This window comes from Palaemon carinicauda, chromosome 2, assembly GCF_036898095.1.
Source record: "Palaemon carinicauda isolate YSFRI2023 chromosome 2, ASM3689809v2, whole genome shotgun sequence".
Lineage (NCBI taxonomy): Eukaryota > Metazoa > Arthropoda > Malacostraca > Decapoda > Palaemonidae > Palaemon > Palaemon carinicauda.
The window spans coordinates 60161016-60188887 of record NC_090726.1 but is presented as its reverse complement, the minus strand read 5'-3'; the positions used below and the strand labels follow the sequence as shown (position 1 = coordinate 60188887).

At 39.6% G+C, this 27872-nt stretch overlaps 1 protein-coding gene across 1 annotated transcript; it reads left to right on the top strand.

The window, feature by feature from the left end:
• Positions 1-27872, top strand: wmd (serine-threonine kinase receptor-associated protein wmd). The gene is made up of 6 exons (XM_068356295.1): positions 1-211; positions 3194-3333; positions 3454-3604; positions 4990-5114; positions 13329-13441; positions 24482-27872. Exons 1-6 carry the CDS (start codon positions 94-96, stop codon positions 24810-24812), a joined length of 978 nt encoding a protein of 325 aa, XP_068212396.1. The 5' UTR covers positions 1-93; the 3' UTR covers positions 24813-27872.

Sequence of the window (27872 nt, the reverse complement as noted above, 5' to 3'; positions counted from 1 at the left end):
CTTTGCGTGAGACTCGAGACTCCCAGAGTGACGGATCACATCCCGGCAGACGACACTAGACGACATCAGAGGCTAGATTCGCTAAGTCCCACCATGGCTGCAACTCTTCGTCAGACTCCCCTCACATGCAGTGGCCACACAAGACCTGTTGTCCATCTGGCTTTCTCTCAGCTGTGCCCTGATGGCTACTTCTTGATCTCTGCCAGCAAAGGTCTGAAAGCACTCTACAGAGAGGTTAATACAGAATGTGTAACTTATGTCTGACATTTTGTTGCGAACATTCCTTATGTTTTCATCTGGTTGTGCCGATGTTTTAGTTCTTTTGTTACTGCATTTATTAATGTCGAGAGTTTTGGTAGGCATACTGTGTAAGTGTCGTTCGAGGCGTTAATAGGTAAAATATTTTTTGTATGGGTTGGCTTACGACCAACTTCGTAGGTTAGCAACTTTCACTTATGAAGACGATGCCCTATCACAGCCATCGGGCTTTCTTTAACTCTTTAAAGTTTTCTTTTATGAATTACTAATTTCTTTTGGCAAAACTTTTAATTACAATGGAACCAGTTTATATTTAAATAAAATTTGGTTTCTAGCATAGGTATGTCTATGGGGAGGGCTATTAGACCCCTGGCTCGTAAGGACACACCAATGTAACTAAGGGGAAGCAGTGTTACTAATGAGCTTAAAGGACCGTAAATGGTCATAGAAAGCCTAAAGGAAAGTAAAAGAGGTCAGTTAACGGGCATATAAAGTGAAAGAGAGGTCAATATATGTAGTGTTATTTTTAAGAAGTTTTCCTGTCAGTACATACCCATATAGCTATTATTGCTTATGTGGAAGTAAAGAAATATCCCCAAAATAATGACCCACTGGGTTTGCAACCTTAGGTTAACATGTACTGTTTGCCAGAACATAGGAGCAGCAGGTTATCTTTTTTGTAGTGAAGCGAGCCACGTTGTAGCAAAACCTATTAGAAGTTTTAAAAATTATCCCTGAAATAATGACCCAAGGGGCTTACAAGTGCAGCTCAACATGTGCTGCTTGCCAGAACAGGAGCACTGATGTAATGTAAATTTTATCGAGCGCAGCGAGCCACAGCGGAGCAAACACCGTTAGAATTGTAACCGAGATTAAGGCCCAATAACGTTTGGTACTGTCAACTCACATTATCGCTTACGCTAGAAATCACCAATGTCCATTGCAGGCGTACTACCTATCACTTTCTGATGGGTATTGACTAGTAGTATCCAAATTTTATATCCCTTTACGTTCCTTTACGCTTTTCAGGCACATCCTTAGGTAAGGGCATTTACGGTGTGTATGCAGTTGGTTGGGACCGGAATTAACTTTATTACTCGCCAAATTGATTTTTTTAGGGGAAAAATTTTTGTATCATTGTCGGAAAAATGATACGAAGCTTAGGATATGGCTCCTTGGTTAGGTTACGTACTGTTCTTGTGTTTGTTTTCCTTTCAGGATGTGGTTTTTCAGTCATAACTTTTGAAATTTTACACTCGGTCTCTAGGCTACTTCTCTTGATTAAATAAAATGTAATTGAACATCCCTTTTCATTCAATGACCCGACCCACGTTTGTTGATCTGCAAACCTTCCTGACTATCTACTATCAGCACTTTTGCTAATCTATACTGAATGCATGGGTTAGGTTTGTAAATACACTAAAATTTAGTACTTTAACAATCGCTTTAAATTTCATGTTATTTATTTATGTTTTTTTATGGTACAAACCACTCCATTATTTTGTAAAATCACTTATCAAATTTTAGGGCCTATATGTAATGATTATGGGGGCGATAGGAAGAAAGTTATAAAAAAAGAAAATACATTAGCAGCAATGGTATTCTATACAGTATATGTCATTGCTTTTAATTGGAAGTCAAGTTCAAGTCCACTTATGTCCTTTTGATATATGTCAATTCATAAAGTCATAGTAAGTAATTTTAACACTTCTTTACACTCAGGCTCTGTTGTTGGTTTGAATTTTGATGTCAAAATACGTGTATAGCCAAATTCTAAAGCAAAAGTTGGCCAACGTTGTACAGAAAAATAAGCATAAGAAGTAGAAAAATATATGAAAAAAAAGGAGATTAAACCGCCTTACTGTTAATCATTGGTTTCCTCACTAACCACTCTACCACTTTGACATGTGCAAAGAATTTTGGCTTGATACCCTAAAGGGAGGTAACTTAACCTAACCAAGGATGCCTGTTATGTTCTTACTTTAAGGGATTTCTCTCCATTTGTCTCCCCTTAAATGTTTGTGAAATAAATCCTATATACTTTAGGAGTAATAATGGTTGGTTGTGATTCTTTTGATGTCAGTTATTGAGTAGATTCTGTTATTAAAAGAAAGTTCATAATAAAATGTTTTTTATATTTTCTGTATAATTTATCTCAATTTATTTTGAAATATGTGAAAAGTTACAATATTATGCAGCGTGCATCCGAAAACAAGCTCCTGTCGTTGACTTCGGCAGGCGTTGTTATGAAATTTAGATTTACCATCACAATACTTTATAATATATTTATTTGTTAACATTATTTATAAACTATACAAAAAGCTGGTCGGTTAGTTAGAGTTAACCAGTAACTCCTAAGAAGGTAGTTCTAGGTAAGTATGTTAGGAAAAATACAAATTACTTAGAAATTTGTGATATCTGAGGGAGAAATTTAGGTTAGTAAATAAGTTTCGATTCACATTTCTTGGTAATCATTTGAAAACAATGATGGTATTCGGACAAAAAAACTTCCGACCAATCAGGTACTAGGAAATTTTCCGAGCTAAAAGGGCACCCCTGCGAGTCGATGAAAATCTGCCTTGCTTAGAAGAAATTGCCTATAGTGTTGCATTGTAATCTAAGTGGGGAGTGAGAAGCTTCATTACACTTTGGTTACCTGAATTATCCTTTCGGTCACTTTGAATGTTTTGTGGACTTATGGCTATTCTTAACGAGATTACCTTTGACACCTCATATTTAATTTTTGTAGTCTCAATATTCAATGTTCTGTGACTTGTAACTGTATGGACCAAGTTATGAAAAGGATGTGTTTGCTTATTTACTATCTATAATCATCATATAAATTCCACTTTTATATCTTTGGTTTAATGTTTTTGCATTTGGTTAGCAAATTCACAGTCTTAACTTTGCATTAATTTTTATTATGAATTCGCAGATGGAAAGCCAATGCTTCGTCAGGGAAACACTGGGGACTGGATTGGAACTTTTGAGGGACACAAGGGTGCTGTGTGGGGTGTAGCCCTCAACTCTGATGCCTCAAGGGCAGCTACTGCCGCTGCTGATTTCTCTGCTAAGGTGAGGCATGGATTTATATGATTAGTTAGTAAGGGAATACCATATGTTGCCTTATTTTTTTTTTAATTTTCCTTATATATTTAGTTTTATTTGCAAGTTAAAATCATGAATGTCTTTCAGATTTGGGATGCTGTGGCTGGAGAAGAAATGCAAACGTTTAACCATGCCCATATTGTCAAGAGTGTGGACTTTTCCCCTGATTCTACAGAGTTGTTAACTGGATCAAATGAAAAGTTGCTGAAGATTTTCAACCTGGGCAAACCAGAAGCAGGTATGATTCATTATCGTACTTTTAAAGCAGATGGAAATTGAAAGGAAGGAAGCTGTCCCAATGTGTATATAAAAGGTGTCTTGTCACATTACTGTATTGAATCTGTACTGTATTCCCTTCAAGTACCGGGAAATTTATCTTCTCTGGATTCATCAATGTCACTTTCACAACTTTCACACTCATTATATAGCAGTTTGTCAATAAATCACATTGATATTGATTCCTGATGCTTGACTGAATAATCTGTTCTAAACTAGTTGGTAAATGTTGGAACAAGACAGTGTCAGAGAAGGACAACTAGGTTGAATGCCATTAAAGGGAAATTTTGAAAATTAAAAGAAAATAAAAATACAATGCAGCTATCTCACACGTGAATCCTTTGATATACCATTTTAAGTATCATAATCTGGCAATAATGTGTCGCCCACTTATTATGATTGCCGTGTGGAATGTGTTGCATTTGGAATTTTATAATTCTGTTATTGTAGATTGTAATGTCAGAGGATGTTCAGTAAGTTTCTCATCTTACTACTCAAGAAAAGAAAGGTCAGAATGCTGGGGATTTATGGTTTTATCTTCTTACATGGCAACACCCAGTTTAAAGAAATATGAATATCCTGTACTGTAAACTAAAGAATGTTTTACACATTTTTATGTATATAAAATAATCAAAGCCAAAAAGTACCAGAAAGGAACTGATGATTTCTCTAAAGAACCATCTTAGATTCTTCCTTCTTCGGGGAAAGTACTGCAGGGAAGAATTTTAAAAGGGGTACTAAAATAGTATATGAATAGAAGAAATATTAGAATTACCACAATGGCTTTAAGAGATAAAGGACAGAAATATTCATGGAAGTTTAAATTTTGATGTTAGGTTATCAATGTTTGTTACTGTATCTTTGACAGTGTAATGTAGAAAATAATTTAATTAATATGTTTGAGATAAAGTTCTTAGTTTTTAATTTGAGTTGCTTCTATAATTTTTTTTTTTTTTTGTATAAAGTAAAGTAACCTACTTAATATTTTTTTCACAATTCTGTATGCCTGTCAAATAGTCTCACTTCTAGCTGTTAATATTACAAGCCGCTGCATCACTGCAATAAAATTCCTAACTTATAACACATTATAAACAAAGTTTATTTTCTTATTCTGTTTACAAGCAAGATATATGTAGGGTTTTAGGAAACCTACTTGCACGAGTCTTTTTTTTGTATGTGCAGTACTGTATTGCAACTAATGTACAGTATATAGTATTTTGAAGTTTTAGATCTTATAAATCATGTTTAGGAAATCCACTTTTATGAATTGCTACTTGCTATGCCTACTGAAACTCAGTTGTAAAGTATCATCAATGTGTTTTTACTATATGATTTTCCTTATTTCAGAGCCTCAAGTTTTCTCTGGCCATACTGGAGGTTTAAAACATGTCCTTTTCATGAACCAGGGTAAGCAGATGTTAAGCTGTGCAGAAGATAAAACTGTTCGTTGCTGGGATAAGGCTTCAGGCCAGGTTGGTATCTTTTACATTTCAGTAAATTATATAATTCTTAGGATATTTGTGTAAATTGAGAGGGAAGTGAGTTGGTTTGTGTGTATTCATATAAAATAAGAATTACCCATAGTTGTGTAAGTGTATGATTGGAGAGGTTGCTATTGAATTTCCATCCTCTCTTTGTGGCTTAGTATGTCTACCTCTCTTAAGACCGGCCCATTTATCAAGAATGTCCTCGACACTTCTATGTTATATATTTAGACTTATTATAAATTTTGGGGTTCAAAATCTCTTCATGATTTTGTAATTTTGATCAGTTATGTTACATTTGGGATATAGTACAGAGTTTACTGAAAGTACCTTTCCCATAAAAATACCATAGCCACTTATCTGATTTATCTTAAAATTGTTTATTCTTATGTGGATACAAACTTCGTAGTCATTTAATGGGGTTACTTTTGGTTTTGTTTGCAACGGCCAGACAATCAAAATAAAATCGGTAGATTGCATCATGCTGTATTGCTGGGTAGCTACTGCGCATGTCTGGCTATGCTGGTCTCAAGCGTTTACTCACAGCGCTTTTAGCTGTGAAGGCAGTTGGACGTCCCTGCCTTCATTCCCACGATTATACAACTGCATCACCTGCTCTTCACCCTTATTATGCTTGTGCTTATGTCTTTGACATTACTTGTCACTTGCGTATTCATTTCTTGTGAGTTAGACTGTGCTTTTCAATTATGTCGAATTCGATGCGTTCCTGTCTGAGCCATTATGGTTGCCCTTGTGGAACTTTTATGAACCATATAGATGTGGATCCTCACCCAGTATGTCTATTGTGTCAAGGAAGATGATGATTGATTGAATTTCCATGTGAGTATTGTAGGGAGTGAGCATCCTCCCCGTGGGGGAAATATCGTTCTCGTTGGAAGAAGTGTGCCAGGGGAGATGGGTATCCTCCTCCTCCTTTGGTAAGCTATGAGAAGAAACGAAATGTAGTTTCAGCGTCGAACATTATCTCCCAACCAAGTTCTGTGTGTCAGGGGTCCTCTGAGGTTTTATCATGGAGGATGATGGCCCGAATTTCATTAACATGTTATCTCCTAGTGTTAGTAATGTGCAATATGAAATTGATCCTGTTCTTATTGCGGATCTCCTGGCTACGGCAGCTACGCTCCCTGAGTAGGATCCAATAGAGGCTTCTATCCCAGATTTACTGTTGTGTCTAGATCCTCCTCAACCCGCACGATTGCGCAGAGTGTGGATTTATATCTTTCAGACTATGCAAATAAGATGTTCCCTTTAGAAATGTCTCCCATTAGAAGAGTGAAAGCTTCTCATTCCCATGAGCACCTTAGAGTTGAACCTGTCATTTCCCCCCATAATGAGGTGGCCTTATTGGAAGATTCTGCTTACCAGTCTCCAACTGGTATTAATGAGAATGGCTTGCCTTGTATACTTAGGGGTCCTCTGAAGAAAAGACCTCTAAAGAGCAGCAAGGAATAAGTTAAGAGATTGTCATCTCTATATATAAAAGTGGTTGAACCGCTTCGGCCGTGTCCCTCCCCTCCAGAGTTGGCAATACCTTCATGCTGCAAGCAGGGTTTTCCTTCCAAGCTTGCTAAAGCTGGGAAGTCGAGTTTAACTACAATATTCCTTTCATGCCAAGAAATTCTTCAAAGAATACCATCAGGCTGAATGTTTAGATTCTTAAGTCTGAATGTGCTGACATCTAAACGTGAGGACTTCACTGTACACGCCACCTTCTCTGTGCGTGAGGTTAATCCTACCAGCATCCCAGGTAGGTCGACAGATCCAAGCAAGTAGTTACCCCTAAGCGTCGTGATGTCACCTTTATAAACTCTTGGCCGGGAACCAATGAAATAAAACCTCACCCTACGTAATGTAGATAAGAACACTGTGTCCTATTATTCATTATTATTATTACTTGCTAAGCTATAACTAATTGGAAAAGCAGGATGCTATATACCCTAGGGCTCCAACAGAAAATAGCTCAGTGAGGAAAGAAAATAAGGAAATATACCATACGAGAACTTTAAGAATAATAACATTAAATAAATCTATTAGATATAACTATAAAAAATTCAAAATAACAAGAGAAATAAGATAGATTAGTGTGTTCGAGTGTATCCTCAAGCAAGAGAGCTCTAACCCAAGACAGTGGAAGACTATGGTACAAAGGCTAGGGCACTACCCAAGACTACTGTAGAGAGCAATGGTTTGATTTTGGAGTGTCCCTCTCCTAGAAGAGCTGCTTGCCACAGCTAAAGTGTCTCTTCTACCCTTACCAAGAGGAAAGTAGTCTCTGAACAATTAAATTGCAGTTGTTAACCCCTTAAAGCGAAGAATTTTTTTGTAATCTCAGTGTTGTCAGGTGTATGAGGACAGAGGAGAATGTGGAAAAAATAGGCCAGACTATTTGGTGTATGTGTAGGCAAAGGAAAAATGAGCCATAACCAGAGGTAGTATCACAACGGGTGGCTGGTGCCGTGGCTAACCTGTTACCTACTATGCTAGAGACAAACCCACTAACTATCCTAATAGACCCCATTTTTACACTCGGTTCTATAATCATAACTATGAGGATAAGAATTTTTCGAAACGATATTCTTTATCAGGAAATTCTTCACAGGTACTGGAAGCGGATAAGGGCCATGGAGAATTTACCTCCTTCCCGAGAATCTCCACTACATTGGATGAAGAAGAACAAATTAGTAGACGACGTAGATGTGGTCCTCTCTGTAGGCGTTCAAAAGGACAGAGTTCTAAGAATACTAAGAACTCTCTTTTACCTCATAAAACGAGTTCCAAGAGAGACTTTAACTCCTCTGTTTCCCGATCAAGATATAAAAATGAACACTCATACGATTGGAGTAAACTAGTCTCCTCCCACTCATTCTCCACCTCCTTCCCTTTATTACTCAAGGGAAAGGAAGGATAAAGAGCTCTGTTCAGACAAAGTCCTCACCGGGATATCATCACTATTGATGATTACCCTGAAAACCTCTTGGCGCATGCGATTACAAGCTCTGCAGATGTACCTCCTCTTGAGACCCCATCATTGAGCTCAGAAGCCTCTAATTTTATGATGATCAGGAGCCTAATCTGTTACTTAAAGAGGTTTGGATGAGCCTATAGTGAGGCACTGACGATATCTTCCCTCTATCTCAGAACCCCAGACTTAGGTTTGACGTGGCCTTTTTCAACCAGATGAAGGACATCCTTGAGTTATTGAACTCTCAAGTCTCCACTGCAGAAATCTAGTTAAAAGCAAGTAGATCATAAAGAATTCCGCCTTTACTTCTGCTGTGCCAGAGACGTTTTTATGTTAACACACTGGCTCTTTTCATAGCCCTCTTCCCATTGATTCAGATGTGGCCAACTTGGTACTTTCAGTTTGTTATCTTTTGGTTTATTGTTTGAATTGGATTTTGTGCTAAGAAATTTAGTTACAGAGATGAGGCTTTTACACCCTGTCCAGTCTTTTCCTTATATCAGTAACTAGCCAAGAATAGGGTCTTTGTTCCGTAACTGGAATACAAACCACGCTATTTAAAGTGGGTATTACTTTCGGCGTAGCTGAAAGGACGAGCCATTAAAATTTTAACGAGTGTTTACTGGTGGGTAGGGAGGGTAGTTAGCTACCCTCCCCCCTCACACACCTGTGTGGTAAGCTCACTTTTACTTTGGCTCGGGTGGTGATCGGACGTATCCGCTTTCACCCACGCCTCTTTGACAGCCATTAATGCTTTTTGTCTTTTTCTTACTTTTTCTTATTTTTTCTTATACAGTACTTGTGATATATATATAAACATTCTTTATGTTTATGTATATATTTGTGTATAGAAATGTAAGTTTTCGTTTCAGTGTTTATGCCGTGTGTGTAGTGTACGACAACATCACCGGCTTAGTGCTAGGCCACCTCGGTTCCGTTGTGGGGTACGGCCTCTCCCTCTTGGTCCATCGGCTTTTCCGTTAGCTCGGCCGCCGTGGGGATCGTTATCACTGGACTTTCTTCATTCATCTATTATCTACGCTGTTCCTCCTTTCCTAAGGGGAACTTGGATTCTCAGCGAAGGGAATGTGGGAGTTTTATTGCCTACGGTCTCTCTCTCTACTCAAGGTCGTTCACCCCTTACTACTACTATTACTACTACATACTATTACGGAAGCTCCTTTCCCGTTGCGGGTTGGGTTGCTATTCCGTTTATTTGTCTCTATTTTTAATGAAATCTAATTGTATTTTTTTTTTTTTTTTAACTTTTCAGCTTCTCTGTGGAGAACACTTCCCTTTGGGGGTCAGTGGTTCTTACTATTTGTGATCACTGATTAGACCAGCCATCTCCTTGACCTGCTGACCTGCCGTCTCCATTCCTGGCTGCCGACTCTGTGGGCGCCCTCGCACCCCGTTATCCAACGGGCACCGGTCCCTTCGGGAGAAAAGAGGCTTTCTCACATTGTGAGTAAGTCCCTTAAGCGCCAGGTATACTCTGCGCGCCAACGTTCTCCTGCTCGCTCATGCGCAATTGCGCGCAAGTGCTCGCCTGCTGTTCCTGAGACTGCCATCCAGAGACATCCTGTTCCAGGGACTGTGCGTCAACGTTCACCTGCGCATCAGCGCACATCGTTTGAGTTTCCTGAGATAGCGCACAGGCGCTCACCAGTGATTGTGCTGTGTGCGAGTGTGCGAGTGTCTCCTAGTCTCTTCTACGAATGGCACCTCTCCCGTTCTCGGGAAAGGTCTCTCATAGAGACCCTTCCTTGGAGTATCAAGCAGATCTTCCAGTGTTGAGCCAGCTGACCTACCGATCTTCCAGCTCTACCTTGCACTGCAACGAAGGACTTCGGCTCTGGACTCTGAAGCAGTCCTGCCTACGGTCCTCATCGAAGGATGACCGCCCCTTTTTAAGGACACATCCCAGTTCCTGATCGTCCTGTCAGCTGACCCTGCATCCAAGTGCACTAGCAACGCGCGCATGCTCGGCGATGATCTTCGTACGCGCGTAAGCGCCGACGATTTTCTTATGTGCGCTAGCGCCGACAATCTTCAAACGCCGACGATCTTCTTTCGCGTGCAAGCGCTGACGATCTTCCTACGCACGTAAGCGCTGATGATCTTCCTACGCGCGTAAGCGCCGACAATCGTCCGTGCGTGGGCACCGATGGTTTGCCGTGCGCGCTCGGCAATCTTCTACGCGCGCGAGCGCCGACGATCTTAAGCTCGCAAGCGCCAATGATCTTCTTACGTGCGCAAGCGCCGGCGATCTTCAAGCGCCGATGATCTTCTTACGCGCGCAAGCGCCGATGATCTTCTTACGCGCGCAAGCGCCGACGATCTTCTTACGCGCGCAACCGCCGACGATCTTCTTCGCGCGGGTACCAATGGTCTCCCGCGTGCGTGCCAATAGTCTTGCGTGCTCGCGCGCACCGATGGTCTTCCGCGCGCGCCAACAAACTCCTACGAGATGCAGCACGCTCCAACATTCTGGTCCACACGGGCTCTTCATTCTGATCCTGCACATCAATATAATTCCTGCGCACTCTATGAAGACTCGCCCGCGCGCGCGTTTTCAGCAGTCTCCCGCGCGCGAGCCCAGGGTATTCCCGCACGGCCGCATCAGCGCTTCGACAGTCTCTCGCCCGCGACCCGCGGGTGTTCCCCATCGCGCGTTCCCTAGCGCAACCACCAATACCCTCCCCCGCGCGAGGCTGCCTGACATCGCGCGGTAAGGGCGCCATCGCCACATTTCCCAGCCCAGCCCAGCCCAGCCCAGCCCAGCCCAGCCCAGCACGCTTGCCGGTGGGGGGGAAGGTTCCAGAAAGGCCCAGGGACATGCCCTCCTTATCTTTTTACAAGTGTTTTCCCCTCCAGAGGGAGTGTCTGACAGCGCAGCCAGCAGCCTGATTTGGGACTCCAATCAGAGCGGTAGCACAGGCTTTTAAGCCGTTCTCTCTGAGTTGAGCCACAAATCCTTGGCTACATCCACTTCCCCGATGAGGAAAAGAGGAGTTTCGGACGAGGTAACTTCTACGAGGTCATAGCTGTCTCCTCGTAAGTCTTCGAGGCAGGCACTCTCCCCCCTCAGACTTTCCTCCCTCATCTTCGGGCAAAGTTTTCCCGCCCTCAGAAGAGTCACGGGAGGTGAGACGTTCTCCAATCACACCATTAAGGGAAACCCCACCTCGTGTGGTAAAGTCTTCTCGAATAAGGGTGGAGAAGAGCCTGCCTCCGTCGTGGTTGGAGTCCTGCATCCCTCCAGGGAGGGAGTCAAAGGACTCCAAGACAGTAACGGGAGTCCCCTAGCACCAAAATCTATAGGCTCGGACATTCTTTCGCTATGAGAACGAACCTGTTTGAGCCTAAGGACGTGAAGCAGGCGGCTGAGAGGTGTAGGAAGTCACCAAGACTCCCTCCTATATGGGGCTTTGACATTCAAGCCCTATAAACCTCCAGCACCTCAGCAACCACGTCCCACCAAAACAACGGCAGCTAAGACAGTGGGGTCTAAGCCCTTTCCGGTCAAGGGCAAGAAAGGCAATTAGTCCCTCAGGGGAGGGAAGAATCCTAGAAGGAGCAGCCGAGGCCGCAAACGCTAGGATTGCCAGTTCCCCTGCATGTCCGCCACTGGTGGGATACCTACTAGGTTGCGGCAACTCAGGGCCGTTTCCTGAACGATTTCCGTAATCAGTCAGGGATATCGCGTCCTGTTCACAACACCTCTACCTCCCCTGAGGATGAATCCGGTGTCATTTAATACCCTTGTCATGGGATCAGCAAGGCGGTGAACTCTGTGGGCGGAGGTCCAGATTAAAGCATACTTCGGTCAGCATGGAGACCGCAGACACAGTCAGTCTGGCAGTAAACCGCTAGACTTCTTGTGTATTCTGGACCTGAAGACCGTGTACTTCCAGATCCCAGTCCATCCGTCTTCAAGGAAGTACTTAGGATTCAGCATAGACTACAAGGAGTACCAGTTCAAGGTGTCGTGTTTCGGTCTCTCCACAGCACCAAAGGGTTTCACCGGACTGTTCACCCTAATTTCATCATGGGCACTCAGGATCGGCTTCCGTCTTCTCCATTATCTGGATGAATGCCTGATCCTAGCAGACTCGGAGTCATTCCCTCTTTGACACCGAGACAAACTTCTACGACTTTGCCAGGATCTAAGGATCATGGTAAGTCTCGAGAAGTCCGCTCTGCTGCCCAATCAATGACTGGTTCACCTAGGCATGATTATAGACACCAATCTCCATAACGCCTTTCCATCAGACGACAGGATAGCAAGGCTGAGAGGAGTCGCAAGCCCTTTCCTCCTCTTCATACTGAAACTTCGGTTTCTACGTACAGTATTTACAAACCTTCAGTCATGCTGGATTTGGGGATCTACAGGGAAGTTAATGGGAGATTGTTCATTATAGAGTCTAGTCTGAGGACTATCTTCTCTAGGTGTAGAGAATACTTCGTCCACCCTGACCTCAAGACTAAGTCTCCTATAGTAAAGAATGAGGGTTTGTATTTAGTGTAGGAACAAATGACAAACTTATAACAGAGTTTGTATTTTTCCTAACATACAAACCCGAATTCTTTACTCAAATCTTCCCGCCGTCGCCGCCCCCTAGATAGTCCTAGCTAGAATCCGATTGAAGATACTCAGTAGCTTCCGGCCGGCAGTCCCCCACCCCCATCTGGGGGATAACTACCTTGTTAAGGTTTTCTGCCGTATTTTCCAGCTCGCGCTAGAATATCTCCTATAGTAAAGAATTTGGGTTTGTATGTTAGGAAAAATACAAACTCTGTTATAAGTTTGTCATATTTATCTGCCTTGTATGATCATCGAATGTTGTACAGGCTCCATATAACTTTCTTAACCTGTTGACTCATATTTCTACTTGGGCCTATTATGATTGATAAGGGTGTGATGAAACGAACTGAGTGTTTGAAATTATGAAACAAGTTTTTATACCATTTTTTATACAAAGCCGTCAACCATCAGCAGTGCTGATTTTTCTCTCCCAGTCCATCATTTCTCACGATATCTGGGTCCCACTGGTGGATCCAAGGGGTGTGTGCAAAAGCAATCACTCCTTTTCAGAAGAATGTGTCTGGGAACTTTTGAGATAGATTTTGGGCATATAATTTATGGTTTTGATTAATGAAACTAATATTGTATGTTAACTTGTTATTTCTTATTTTTACTTCAATTTAATTTATAGGAGATTCGGAAATTAGAAGTGGCTCACAACCCGACAAGCATGGAACTAGCTGCTGATGGACAGATCTTGACACTGACATACGGTTCTAAAGTGGCTTTCCTTAATCCAGAAACGTAAGTAATGGTTTTGCATGAACCTTTAGTAAAAGGTGACTATGAAGTGTGCATTTGACAAGTCTTATCATGAGGACACATAGGATTTATATGATAACACAATTTTGCTCCCAACTAATTTTTTAGTGGTGTTTGCATGGCTTTTATTATCTCCCCTAAAATTTTCCAACTATGCTCTTGTTTAGATATTTGAACCTTGAGTTTAATGCCTCAAAGACAATTATAACTAATTTACTCCTATTTGGTTTCTCAATTCTGTAAAATTCCATTTCAACCAATTCAAAAACATTGCAATTGTTCTGATAGCTTCATTCCTTTCTTTATATTACCGTATTGGTTGTAAAATTAAACCTGTTTCTAAATTAAACTCTTTATCTTCAGAGTTACTAAAACTTTATCCATCTCTATTTGGAATAAGGTATTTCTTAAGTGTTCAGATTGTCTTTCCTTTTTTTAAACATAAGACTTACCCAGTAGTTATATATATAGCTATATGTCCCTGACGTCCAGCAGAAATTTCAAAACTCGTGGCAATCGCAGATTGGGTAGCGGTAGCCAGGTGTACCACCTGCGCGCCCCTAGCGAGGTACCTCGGAACCATTCCAAGATTCCTCAGATACATCATTGGATTTTTCACTTGCTGTAACCTGTATAATTGCAGTCATCTTGGTGTTGTATAATTTACTGTTGGCTTTCGCTAGTTTGGTTTTATTTTAACTGAGAGTAGTAGTTGGTTTATGATCGATATGTTCATAAATTGAAAGGAGTAGGATTAGGAGTTTATTCCACCTACTGAAAAAATAACGAACCTACTCTTTAAAACATGATGGCGGTAAGTAAACACTTCGCCAGCTCTATGACGTCACGATTATATGACGTAATCTACGTAGCTAGTATGACTTGCATTTTCATTTCTTTTTCGATGCAGAGAATGGAAAGTAAATCTTTCCTTACAAACTAGAAGTAGTTAAGTTTTTATAATATAAAAGGAATATATTATTTTTAAAATATATTTGTCCTCTTAGTGTTCTTTATTTGGATAAACGATCTATTTTCGGAGTTTAAATAAACTAGCGCACAGTTAAAGTTATGCTACGCAGTTCTCAGTCAATCGATACAGTATCACAAATTACTTTGTATCGTTACTTATGAAAAGTAAAATTCTACCTAACAACCAAAGTATTCAAGTTCTTATAATACAAAAGGAATAGATTAGTTTTAAGAATATATTTGTCCTATTAGTATACTTTATTAGAGAATCATCGATCTATTTTCAGTTCAAATAAAACTAGCTTACAGTTAAAGTTACGCTACGTTTTACTCAGACAATCGATACAGTCTCACAAATTACTTTGCATCATTATTTATTTTTGTTTTTGATATTGGGATTTCTAATATTAATCAAATAACCTATTGAATTCTCATTCAAGTCCTTGGTGGAAGATTAATATCTCTCGCAGCGGGCAGGTCTAATTAATATATTACATTTAATGTACTTTCTTTTCACAAGGTAAAAGGCTTACTGTATATGTCTTTCCTTTGGTCTTATGTAAAAGAATATTAAAAAGTGCAATTTTCAGTGCTAATTAGAGCAGTGAACTTAATCAGTCAGTGGAGGGTACGTCTACTCGAACCTGTCATTATCCTAGCCTTAGACTGCTTCCAAGCTCCCCAACCCCTGGGAGAAAGAATGTCGATCGGCGAAAGGAAACGAGAGGCGTTAGCGCTCAAGCAGACGTCCCCTTGAGTGTTCCTGTTGTCGCTTCCCAGGACGCTCGCCCTCGCCATTGGTAAGGCGAGGTAAAAGTGTTATCTTCACTGTTGTTTGACTCGGCTCACAGACAGAGCTGGCGTGTTACATATTTCACTTCCTTCTAGACAAATAGCTAGTGTCAAGAAGGACGCCGAGCGTTAAGGAATGGACTACATCACGCCAGGCGTTAGTAGCTGGAAGTCATGACACGTAACACTGAGCGTGACGTCATCGAGCTTCCAGCAGGATGTCATTGGACGACGAGCGTGACGTCATCGAGCTTCCAACATGACGTCATCGAGCTTCCTGTAGGATGTCGAGCATCCAGCAGGATGTCGAATGTCCAGCACTGCTAACAATGCTGTAAGAGTTTGACACGATGTTTGGAACTGAGTGCAACTTCTTTGTCTCTCTTGTTTGATGAGTGAATGTTCTAGACGCGAACGTCTGAATCGCGAGCGACTTTGTTCCGAGAGTCGTGGCGCCGAACGTCAAGCATTTGCTTGGCGTCAAGCGTCCTGCAGTTGGACTTGACGTCGAGTGTCAAGCAGTTAAACAGGACGTCGAGCGTCAAGCAGTTACGTGACGTCGAGCGTCAAGCAGTTACGTGACATCGAGCGTCAAGCAGTTACGTGACGCCGAGCGTCAAGCAGTTGGACGTGACGGCGAGTTTCAAGCATAGTTCAGAGCGTCTAAATCGCGAGCGTTTAGTCGCGAGCGTCTAAACTGTGAACGTAATTTTTCCGAGAGTCACGTGGCGCCAGGCGTCAAGCAGTTGCAAGGCGTCCAGTGTCCAGCAGTTGGACTTAACGCAAGCAGTTAGACGTGACGTCGAGCATCAGGACTCGAATGTCGTGATTACACCAGTCGAGCTGAACGTCGAGATTGCGAACGTCTTAGTTCCGATCGTAATGACCGCAAGCGTCTGTCGTTGGAACATAGTTATACCAGGCGCTATAACTGAAAATATACAGAGAAAAATATTAACTGGAATAATTATTTTCACACACCAAGGTCTGCCTGTACATTGCTGTCTAATGGAGGGCGAGAAATAAACCCCTAAAAGTAAGTAATGATCTTGGACCCATTGAAGCCAGAATTACAGGACCTTAAGGAGTTAACCCCTAGGAAACAAGACTCTACCTCGGTTAGAGACTTGTAGGAAGAAGGGATCGACGATCTCCTTTCCATTATTTATCTTTTAGAGGAATTCTTGTAGGAGAAGATCCTAAGTTCCTTCATCCTTCAGTTGACTCATAGAAACTCGTGAGAGTTTTTTCTGAAGAGTTTCTGAATTATTTTGTGCCTGCTGCTCCTCGTCCCGCCTTCAGAGTTTTCACTAAGGAAGGCGTCGAAGGAGTCTCTGTTTTCTAAGATGGTAGTGTCTCGATCATCTAATAGAGCTTTGAGGATGATGGGAGACTGGATGCAATCCAAGTATTCCAGGATAACAAGGGTGGAAGTCTAGCCACGTTAAGGTCGAGGACCTTGTGGCAGCCCCACAGAGATTTACAGCCCCCTGGGTGGATCACTGAGTCTCTCAAGGAATGCAGATAAATGAGGCATAAAAACTTATGAAGCCAGCTTCCTTATCAGGTATGCCAGGATAGCAAGGGTGAAGGTCTAGCCACGTTAAGGTCGAGGACCTTGTGGCAGCCCCACAGAGACTTTTACAGCCCCCTGGGTGGATTGCTGAGTCTCTCAAGGAATGCAGGTAAATGAGGCATAAAAACCTATGAAGCCAGCTTCCTTATCAGGTATGCCAGGATAGCAAGGGTGGAGGTCTAGCCACGTTAAGGTCGAGGACCTTGTGGCAGCCCCACAGAGACTTTTTCAGCCCCCTGGGTGGATCGCTGAGTCTCTTAAGGAATGCAGGCAGTGAGGCAGGATAACTTTGAATCAGAAGTCAGAATTGAGGTACGCACCACCCCTTTTTTCTTTCTCTCTTCTCCCTCAAGAGTTGGTCAAAGACACAGGTTTTGGTGTCTTAATCAGCAAGAAAGTTTTGCATACTTTTTCTCTAAACCGCACAGACAACAGTAGGAGCCAGACTTAACTACTTCTGGCAAGCCTGGGAGAGGAGAGGAGCAGACCTTTGGTCCGTGTTATTACTAAAGGATGGATGCGAAATCTTTTTCCTAGAGAAACCTCCTTTATTGGTTACTCCGATAGACCTCTGCCAAACAGACTATGCAACATCAAATATGTCTCTTTTAGGAGAGGGAGGCTATTGTCCGGTCCTGGATGTAACTGCTCTCAACGCCTTCGTTCAGAAGTCAAAGTTCTCCATGGAGACATCGAAATCTGTCCTTACAGCAGTAGGAAAGGTCCACTGGATGGTCTCTTTAGACCTCCAGGATGCTTACTTCCACATCCTCATCCATCCGAACTTCATGCAATTCCTGAAGGTTCGTGTTTAGGAGGAAGTTGTCCAGTTTTGGGCTCTTTGTTTCGGCCTAAGCACCACCCTTCAAATAGGTGGTGCGTCTGCCAGGACCTGTCGTTCTTCTCTCCCTAAACCCTGGGAGAAGGAATGTCGAACGTTCTATCCATAGACCTCTTCCAAGGAATGTCGACCATAGACCTCTTCCAAGGTCCCCAACCCCTGGGAGAAGGAATGTCGAATGACAAAAAGAAACCATAGGCTTTAGCTCCCGAGCAGACGCCTCTTCGAGCAAACCTTTTGACGCTTCCCAGGACGCTCACCTTTATACAGGAAAGGTGAGGTAAAATTTTTTTCGTCCTCTTCGGATAACGCAGCGCCCAGACGAGGCTGGCGTCAAGCTTCCAGACCTCTGAAGAGGAAGGTAGACACGGTCAATCAGCGTCCTATCATGACACTGCAAGCTTCTGGTTGTAGGCTTTGGAGCAGTCCTGAGCGTTTTCATTCTACCGAAGAAAGCTCTCCTGCCAAGCGTCCTTTAAGGTCGTCAGCAACTGTCAAGAAATGTCCAACTCACCCAGTTGCAGGACAGTTGTCTGAGCCTGGCTTGACCTAGGTTCATGCTCCTCCTCCTCCTCCATCAGTCTGGTTATCGTCCTCTGGATGCTCTGCGTGCTCTTTAAACGGCGTAGAAAGCGAGCTTGTGATAGATGTGACGTCTCCTGTACCACAACAAGTGGACCCTAATTTTAATATGCTGCAAGATATACAACAGAAACTCTTCGCTAGTGCAAGTTTATCAGCCTGCGGACAACAAGAGAGTAGCAGGCCTGGACCCTGAGTGTCGGGTAGCTTCACACCTGGATGCCAAGTGTCGTAAGGCTTCTAGTCTAGAGGTTCTTGACGACGAACGTCTTTACAACTCCATTGTTATGTGGCGTGTTTCAGCCGCTTTAACCAAAGGAGTCAAGCAGCCAGACATGATGGCGAGTGTCCAGCTAACGTGACATCGAGTGTCCAGCTAACGTGACATCGAGTGTCCAGCTAACGTGACATCGAATGTCCAGCTAACGTGACGTCGAGTGTCCAGCTAACGTGACGTTGAGTGTCCAGCAGGACGTGACATTGAGTGTCCTGCTTTAGCGTGACGTTGAGCGTCCAGCAAGACGTGACGTCAAGCGTCCTGCAAGACGTGGCGTCAAGCGGGACGCGACGTCGAGCATCAAGCAGAACGCGACGTCGAACAGCTTGTGACATGGACGTGTACACTTTCAACCGTTCAAAATTCATTACTAAGTAATTCAAAAAGTTTGGGTCACTCGAAGGGACCAGATTGACTCTAGTGGCCCACTTTTGGCCCTCAAGAGAGTGGTTCACAGAGGTTCTGGAATGGATGGTAAACACTCCAAGAAGCTTTTCATTAAAAGTAGTTCTACTCAAACAACCCCACTTGGAAAGATACCATCAACAATCTCCAAGCTCTTCATATAACTGTCTTCAGGTTATCGGAAAACTCACAAGAGCTAGAGGTTTATCGAAGGAAGCAGCTAGGGCTATTGCAAGAGCAAGAAGGACGTGGACCGTCTAGGTTTACCAATCCAAGTGGGAAGTTTTTAAGAGTGGTGCAGAGTCAACTCTGTTTCCTCATCCAGTACCTCTATAACTCAGATTGCTGACTTCCTGTTATATCTTCGAAGGAAACGTAATTTTTTCATCCTCTACCATCAAGGGATGCAAGAGTATGTTAGCAACCGTATTCAGGCCAACACTTGGACCTTTCTAATTTTAAAGACCTACAGGAACTTCTCAAATCGTTTGAAACATCAAAGCAATAGTTCCAGGATTCACCAGCTTGGAATCTGGATTTAGTCCTGAAGTTCATTAAGAGTGACAGGTTTGAGTCCTTGCATTCAGCTTCATTTAAGGACCTCACGATGAAGACTCTATTTTTGGTCAGTGTGGCGACAGCTGAGAGAGTCGGTGGGATTCATGCTTTTAGTTAAAACGTTGGTTTTCTCGAGATACAAAGCGATCGGCTCATTGCAGTTAGGCTTTCTCGCCAAGAATAAACGCTCTTCTCAACCTTGGCCCATGGCTTTTGAGTTTCCGAACCTTTCGGATGTGGTTGGCGAGGAGTTGGAGAAGAGTCCTGTGTCTAGTGAAAGCCCTGAAGTTCTGGACTGAACGGAAAAGTTGCGAAGCAAGACAGAAACTCATTGGTGCTCGGTCTAGGAGCCCTCGTTACAGAGGTCGAAGAATGCACTTTCATTCTTCAGAAGGCTCTTAATAAGAGAAACTCATGCACATTGCAGTAAGGCAGACCGCAAGAGTTTTTAAGTCAGATGCATTAGGTTAGAACTGTAGCAACTTTGGTGGCCTTCAGGCAGAATAAATCGTTACAGAGTATTATGGACACAACCTTTTGGAGGAGTAAATCTGTGTTCGCTTCACATTATTTAAAATTTGTCCAGACTCTCTATGAGGACTGCTTCACTCTGGGACCATTTGTAGCAACGAGTGCAGTAGTGGGGGAAGGATCCACCACTAAATTCCCATATTCCTAATACCCTTTTCTTCTCTTGGAACTTTTGTATTTTTATGGTTGTTCGTGGAGATTGCGACAGTCTTCCACAATCATTGACTTTAGTCAGGTGGTCATTTTGTTCCTTGAGAGCACCCCGGAACAAGGGTATTGGAGGAGGTCCTGTCACATAGAGGTTTTTAGACTGGTTTGACAGCTCCTAGAGGTCTTCAGCCCCCTGGGTGGATCGCTGGATCTCATAATAAGGAAAGTGGACATAATGAAGGAATTCATTGAAGTCAGCTTCCTTATCAGGTACGAACCCTTAAGCTTGTTTATTAACTCTTAAGTAAAATTCCAATAATGTTGGCTGTCTCTAACCCTCCACCAAAGGTGTTAATCAGCTATATATATATATTACTACCAAGTAAGTCTTATGTTTAAAAATTTTATTTTCATTATAAAATAAATTTTTGAACATACTTACCTGGTAGTTATTTATAATTAAATTCCCACCCTCCTCCCCTCTAGAGACTAGAAGCATGGAAGATCTGAGGAATCATGGAATGGTTCCGAGGTACCTCGCTAGGGGCACGCAGGTGGTACACCTGGCTATCCAATCTGCGATTTCCGCGAGTTTTGAAATTTCTGCCGGACGTCAGGGACGTATAGCTATATATATAACTATCGGGTATGCTCAAAAATTTATTTTATAATGAAAATAACATGTTTAATTCTTTATGGGATCATTAGATACAAAATAATAACTGCTATCAAGTAAATATTTTTTTTAATTATCCAGTTTATGGAGCATATGTATATACTGTAGTTATGTAAGAAACAAATCCTTGAATGAAATTATTAAAAACCTTTATTTCATTCAGTCACTGAATTTTTAAGGAGATGCAGTATGCTGTAGTAGTAGGCTACATGTAATATACAGTATAAGATAGACTCAACAAGAACAAATCCTTGAGACCATAGATTTTATTAACTTTATTATAATAATTAGAATGCTTAGATAGGTAATTGTTTATCATTCTTCACTGCCAAGCTTTTGAACATTCTGGTTAAAGGAAACATCCTCATTTCAAAAGTATAATTTCTGGCAAAGTTACCAGTACAGTGATCACAATTTCTTCCATTTTCTATTTGTCATGATATAGAATCACAATTTATTCCATTTTGAATTTGGCTGGGGATAGGCAAAGACACTTGAGTTGCTTATCCCATCCACTTCAGTGCTAAGAAAATTGGACTTAGTCAAATGCTGTTTTTTTTTTTAATCCTGTATAAATACATACTATTCTTGATGAAGTCCATAGAGTAAAGTAATTTAGTTCATTTTTTAATAAGACACACCCACACTATAAATACATACTAGTATCCTTGATAAAGTCCATAAAGTAATTTAGTTCCTTTTTTAAATAGTACATTCAAATACTGTAGTGAAAGATTAGACAAAAAGCATCCTTTTGGTATTATACAAGAGAAAATGTGTTTTTACTCATAATTTCACTTCATGGTTTTTCAACAATATCTCCATAGTCCAAGGAGAATAATAAATTGCAATTAATACCTCTAGTAAAGTTATGTACAATAGAGTTAGTACGTTGTCTGACTTATCGTTGAATATGGCACATCCTTGTGTTTCAATGTATAATACTTTAGAAAATTTTTTTTTTTCGCTTCCTGAGTACCTCCATGATGTAAATATAACTCTTATTCTTGAAAAGAATTTAGCCTTTCTTTTGGTTTCATAGTATCAATAACAGTTTGTTGCATGATACCATGAGCAGTCAGTGTTATTTCATTATCATGCCAATTTCAACCCCTCCAATTAGCATTTTTATTTTTATTTTTCATGTTAAATAGAAGCTACTTAGCTAAATAATACTTAAGGCATTGCCAGCATAAGAGCACAGAGAAACTAGGACTAAAACACCCAAAATAGATACAGTACGGTCCCGAATTTTGTTTTCTTACAAGATGTCAATTAAATATGACGAAAAACTATACCGTGTATTAATCCATTTCCAATCGTAGTAGCTTAAAATAGTCATCCGATTTCGTCAGCAGACTACTATTTTTTAGGAAACATCATTACACTTTAGAAAATTACGAGAATTTAGTTAATTGTGCTTTAATAAAACATTTGTGTACTTTTGTTTTAAATTTCGGGTGTATTTTAACAATCTATTATTGCTGACTTCTTTTTGTTTTACTTCTAGCTGTGATCAGATCAGCTGATGTCTAGCTGCTGTTCTCAAGAATATGTGTGTACAAATATATTAACACAGCATTTTTATACCATTTCTTAATTTATCAAAAACATCTATAACCTATATTTTTACTCTCTCCTCTCTCTCTCTCTCTCTCTCTCTCTCTCTCTCTCTCTCTCTCTCTCTCTTTCTCTTTCTCTTTCTCTTTCTCTTCTCTTTCTCTTTCTCTTTCTCTTTCTCTCTTTCTCTTTCTCTCTCTCTCTCTCTCTCTCTCTCTCTCTCTCTCTCTCTCTCTCTCTCTCTCTCTCAACCAGGGTGCACTATAGCTGTCATTAAGGGCATGATAAAGGTATTTGGGCAGCTTTTTTAAGTGCTGTATGCATGATAGTAATAAAATGCTATAGCAGGGGGTTAAGTGTATTCCTTTGCTATTAAAAATCCATCATTCAAATTATCCTAAATTTTTCCAATCTTGTACCATCTTTGTCACATCGTATTTTATAGCAGTAACTTCGATGGCTTTAAAAGTCAGTGTTAGTACTTTCTGCTCCTTTTTGCAGATGGTTCCATAACTGAGCTGAGTACAACTTGATATGTTATCAAACTGACTTAAAATTGATGTTAAAAAAAGTATTTTGGATATGGAATGGACAATATGGAAAAATATATAAATGGCATTTATTTCATTAATTTGAAGTTCTAAGAAAAACTTAAGTAAAGCAACATAAGTAATAACAAAATCATTATAGGCCTATAATCAATACTTGGTATGAAAGCTGTTTCTGCAAAAACTAACCTAAACACAGATATGTTGTAAATGCGTACATCTGTTCATTGTAATCAGAGATGAACGTAAAGAAAACAATGGTTTCTGTTTTAGATGGTGATATTTATGGCCTGTTTAGGAAACGCTTGATATAAAATCACCTTTTATTTTGTTAATTTTGGATTTTCAAGGATACAACAAAAGCTGGTCTATACAGTGATGATTTTCTTATTCACCAGTTGTCTTATACAACAGATATGACTTAAATTCATGAAAATTTGTCCAAATTTTAGGTTGTGGTATAGGGGGAAATATACGGTATTTACACCCATCCTGAATGTAATTTTAAACTTTTTCAAGTTATTAAAACTCTTAAAACATTTAACGTTCATCAACCAAATTCTCGCTTAATTCGGGACCCTACTGTATCTCAAATACCATGTTTCAATCTAGTCTCAGAAAATAGGTTGGTTCAACTTGGAGAAAATGTAATGAAAAATAACCATATGAGAAACTGATATTGGGGTACTGTAGCGATAGTTGAGGAACAGTCCGTGGATTATTGTTATTGCATCTTTTGAGGAGGAAGGAATCGTAGGTTTAGGAAAGTAAAGCACATACAGTACTGTATTTACTGTGCAACAGAATACAGGTGATACCAAGTTTATTCAGTACTGTATTTACCGTGCGATGGAATACTGGTGACACCAAGTTTATACAGTATAGTACTCTATTAATCACCATGCCTAATTTATTAACATTTACAGTATAACTGGGAATATCACTATTCTCTTAGTACAGTAATCCTTTTTTTATCTTTTGTATTATATACTGATAATTTTTTCAATACATTACACTACTGTAAGCCATAGATAAATGAGAATTTACTTATTTAAAAACTTCATATGCAAAATGATCTCTAGATGTTCAATCTAATTTAGGATCTTGACATGTGCCTTATTCTATAGTTATTTTTGTTAATACTGGGATATCTTGTAAGGAAATTTCAGACATATAGAACTGTACACATTAGTAGAAGTTACCAATACAGTAGATAATTTATGATAACTATAGTATTATTTTGCAAATATGAGTACAGTAATATACTTTGATGTGAATGAATTAGTGATTATTTTTAACAGCCATATAGTATAAGTAAGTTTCAGAGGGAGGTATAGATAATTCTTTAGGCCAGTATTGGAATGCACAGTAATTGGGATTTGCGGTATGATTAATATAGCTTAACAAAGAATACTGTGTACAGTATTTTGTAATCTATATGTAACTGCTCCAAATTTGAAGTAGGCATTTTGAAGTTTGCTTGTATGTTGTTTCCAAACATTTTTTAAGGTCCTAAATTTATATAAATATGTAATATTTGTTGCATTTCTACAGCTTAGAGGTGCAAAAAGAAATGACCGTTCCAACAACAGTGTACTCTGCGTCTCTTCACCCTGGACGAACCTTCTTCATCTGTGGGGGTGAAGATTTCAAGATGTACAAGTTTGACTACAATACAACTGAGGAGATTGAATCCTTCAAAGGTCACTTTGGTCCTGTTCACTGCGTACGTTTTAGTCCTGATGGAGAGCTGTACGCTTCTGGTAGTGAGGATGGAACCTTGCGCCTTTGGCAGACGACTGTAGGGAAGACTTACGGATTGTGGAAGTGCATAGACGCTACTTCTAATGACATTAACCTAGCAAAACCAGAAGCTACCGCTTAATGGTTACCTAGGCTTGAAAATATTGTCAGCATTTTTCTTACATAGTCAGTCAATATTGAATTATTTATTTTGGAGATTTTTATGATATGGTGCAGTATTTTATTCATGATTGAAGTTGGATAACTGTGTACAGAAGTGTCAAAAGGCTTACTTTGCTATGAATGAAAGTATACATGGTGTCGCACAGTAGTAAATTGCATATGCTTAAATTATGCAATGGCTGGTGAGGTATCTAGGGTTGCTCTCTCTTCAAAGTCTGCAATTATAGTGGTTATATTTGCGTAGGCTACAAACAGTGAACTGTGTAATTTTTAAAAAAGAAAAATGCATGCCTATTTTTATGTAGGTGCTGATATGGTGTCTTGAAGCGAGAATGTTTGTGTGTATAGGTCAGATTTCAAGGTACAAGATACGATGTTATTCTTACGCAGGGCCATAATTGAGTTCTCGTTCCTACAATCCTGTTTATTTCTCTGGTTTATTGAATACGATACTTTAGTTTATTTTGGTGGTCAGGATATACTGCACTAAGTTTCATCATTAACCCTACTAAATATTTTAGTTAATGATGCATTTGAGGGTAGCTGCATATTTTATGAAATGTAATAAGAGTGGCAATACAAGAAAAAGTGAACTAAAAAGTATTACAAAGAAAAGTAAGAAAATATGTAATGCACAATAGAATTTGCATTTTAAAGCAGAATTTTGGGGTATAATTCCTAAAGGGGCTGATGTCACAATAACCTTTAAAAATTTGATTGGTTAATTAGTTCAAAATTTTTGATTGGTTTATTATTTCAGTTTGCTTCCATCCTACAGTAGTTTATTCATACTCGAGCATATAAAAAAAAAAGAAAAAAAGTCATAGCCAGGAAAATTAGATAAAGATTTACATTATTGAAAATTCTTCGGTACTTATTTATAGTTTGCAGTGCAGAGGTGGCTTCATAATTATTTTTCATTAGTAGGACACTAAAACCTTTTCATTAGTAGGACACTAAAACAGTTTATTTATTTTATTCATTATGCCCTACTTTGTTTGTTTAAAGTGACTTCTGGCTTCAGTCTTCCTTAAAGTTTAGAATTTTGCTTGTAATATTTTCTCCGACACCATATTCACCGTGTATTGTACATCAATTTCCTTCCTCGTAAATCCTGTGATGCTCACTGGAAGTGTTTTTGATATTTTTCTAATTAAAAGACATTGGATATTTTTACCATTTTGGATGAATTACTATGTCCAAATAATTTATACTGCATAATACAGGTGGTCCTTGAGTTGTGATAGGAGATCCTTCCCTGCCTGTGGTAGAAGTCGAATTTCAATGCAAGTTGGAATTCACCTGAATACAGTAACGAAGTCAGTTTCCTTAGCTAATTCAGTACATAAGTAATAATTTAGAATATAAAATACACTTCATGACATTGAAACATAAGTAGAATAAAATAAAATATATGGAGGACATCAATATAGTGTGGACATGAATAAGTACTACTTGCCTTACCTTATGGGATATTTCTAATCCTCAAAACGTTGCAAGACTAGACTGTCATAACCGCAGGACCTACTAATATATTTTGAAATATATTTTTTATTTTTGTGGAAGGATTGATTTTTAATTTACTATCAAAATGCTTCGTGGGTGTCTCATCAAGGCTTAAAATATTGTTCCGAAACTTATGTCTAAATTGGTAAAGATTTTATTTTCTGCCTTCGTTATTAGCACCTACAAAGCTAAGTGAATAAACTGTGCAGGCCTTAACCTTTGTATCTTCATGTTGTTATTTATTCTATAATACTATGTGGTACCAACATATATACTTCTACTCATTTTTAAGTAATATATTGTAGTAGTACTTAAAAAGTGATCCTTTCATAAGTGGAATGTTTTTATGACATTTTGGATATTAATTTGGTAATTGCCAGATTTTTCTCATTCTGACTTTCATGTGTGGGGATGTAAATGGGTTACGCCATTTAACATTTTGCAATCTAGTTGCTTAAAATAGACTATAGGGATAATGAATGAAGTGGACCATTAGCTTTTTAAACTATACTATATTTTCTCAAATCTTTTTTATGTTAGGGATATTATAATCTTTGCTCACAAGTCTGTGTTACACAAACAGTTTTTTGGACAAGTTTGATTGTATACAAGAATTTCATTGATCTTGAGAACTTAATTATATGGTGTTTAAGTAAGACTAGCTGATGGTCAATAGTATGGATTTGCATCTCTTTCAGAAAGTAGAAAGTGCCAGTCAGTATACATTTATAGGAATTTCAAGAAAATTAGGTATTGCAATATTATGATATTTTTTTACCAACCCTCTTCTTGTGCCTTAGTAGCAAGTACTCTTGATAGTTTTGAAAGACAATGAAATTTGTACCGATAGCTTTTTGTCACCGTACATAAAATGTCCATCTCAAGACACTAATCAGCATGTCACTGGTATGCAATGTTTAAATTTTTTAACAATTTCGTAATATTTGACAAAAACCTATTGATATATGTAACAATCCTCAATAATGTGATCACCTTGTTAAATGGCAGTAGATATAAAATACAGTAGCAAGGGTTTAACCTTAACTTTTTTGTTCATCAACCCTTGCCATTTAAGTATAGAATAAAAAAAAATAAAGACTAGTTAGGGCTACCTCTGGTGTGGGGTTACATATATTCGTGTAGAATTTATCCCTTATATAATTTTTAAGTTAAATGTTAAGGACAAAACTGTTTTCAGCTGATACTTTTTAAAAAGTTTTTTTTTGTTTTCAGCAGAATCTCAAAGTAAGAAACATTCCTAATTTGGCAGTATTTCCCCCAATTTTTTTTTTTGTTATACTAGGTCATTCCATTTGAATATTCTGCTTACTCTATAAAAGTTGGAAATTGTGATCTTTTCAATTACATTCTTGTTTTTATTATCGAATGTCATACACATTAAATTTTCAGAGTAAGCAGAATTTCGTGGTTAGACCCTAAAATGGACTTTTAACTCTAAGCCTAGTCAGCTGGTTGTTTCGGATATGTTTTACAAAAATACAATAAAATAACA

Bases quoted from the DNA above. Each gene is read 5' to 3' on its own strand.
- wmd (XM_068356295.1), top strand. From the start codon at position 94: ATGGCTGCAACTCTTCGTCAGACTCCCCTCACATGCAGTGGCCACACA. The intron at 5,115-13,328 runs GTTGGTATCTTT...TTTAATTTATAG, and splicing joins GGGATAAGGCTTCAGGCCAG to GAGATTCGGAAATTAGAAGT. The intron at 13,442-24,481 runs GTAAGTAATGGT...GCATTTCTACAG, and splicing joins GCTTTCCTTAATCCAGAAAC to CTTAGAGGTGCAAAAAGAAA.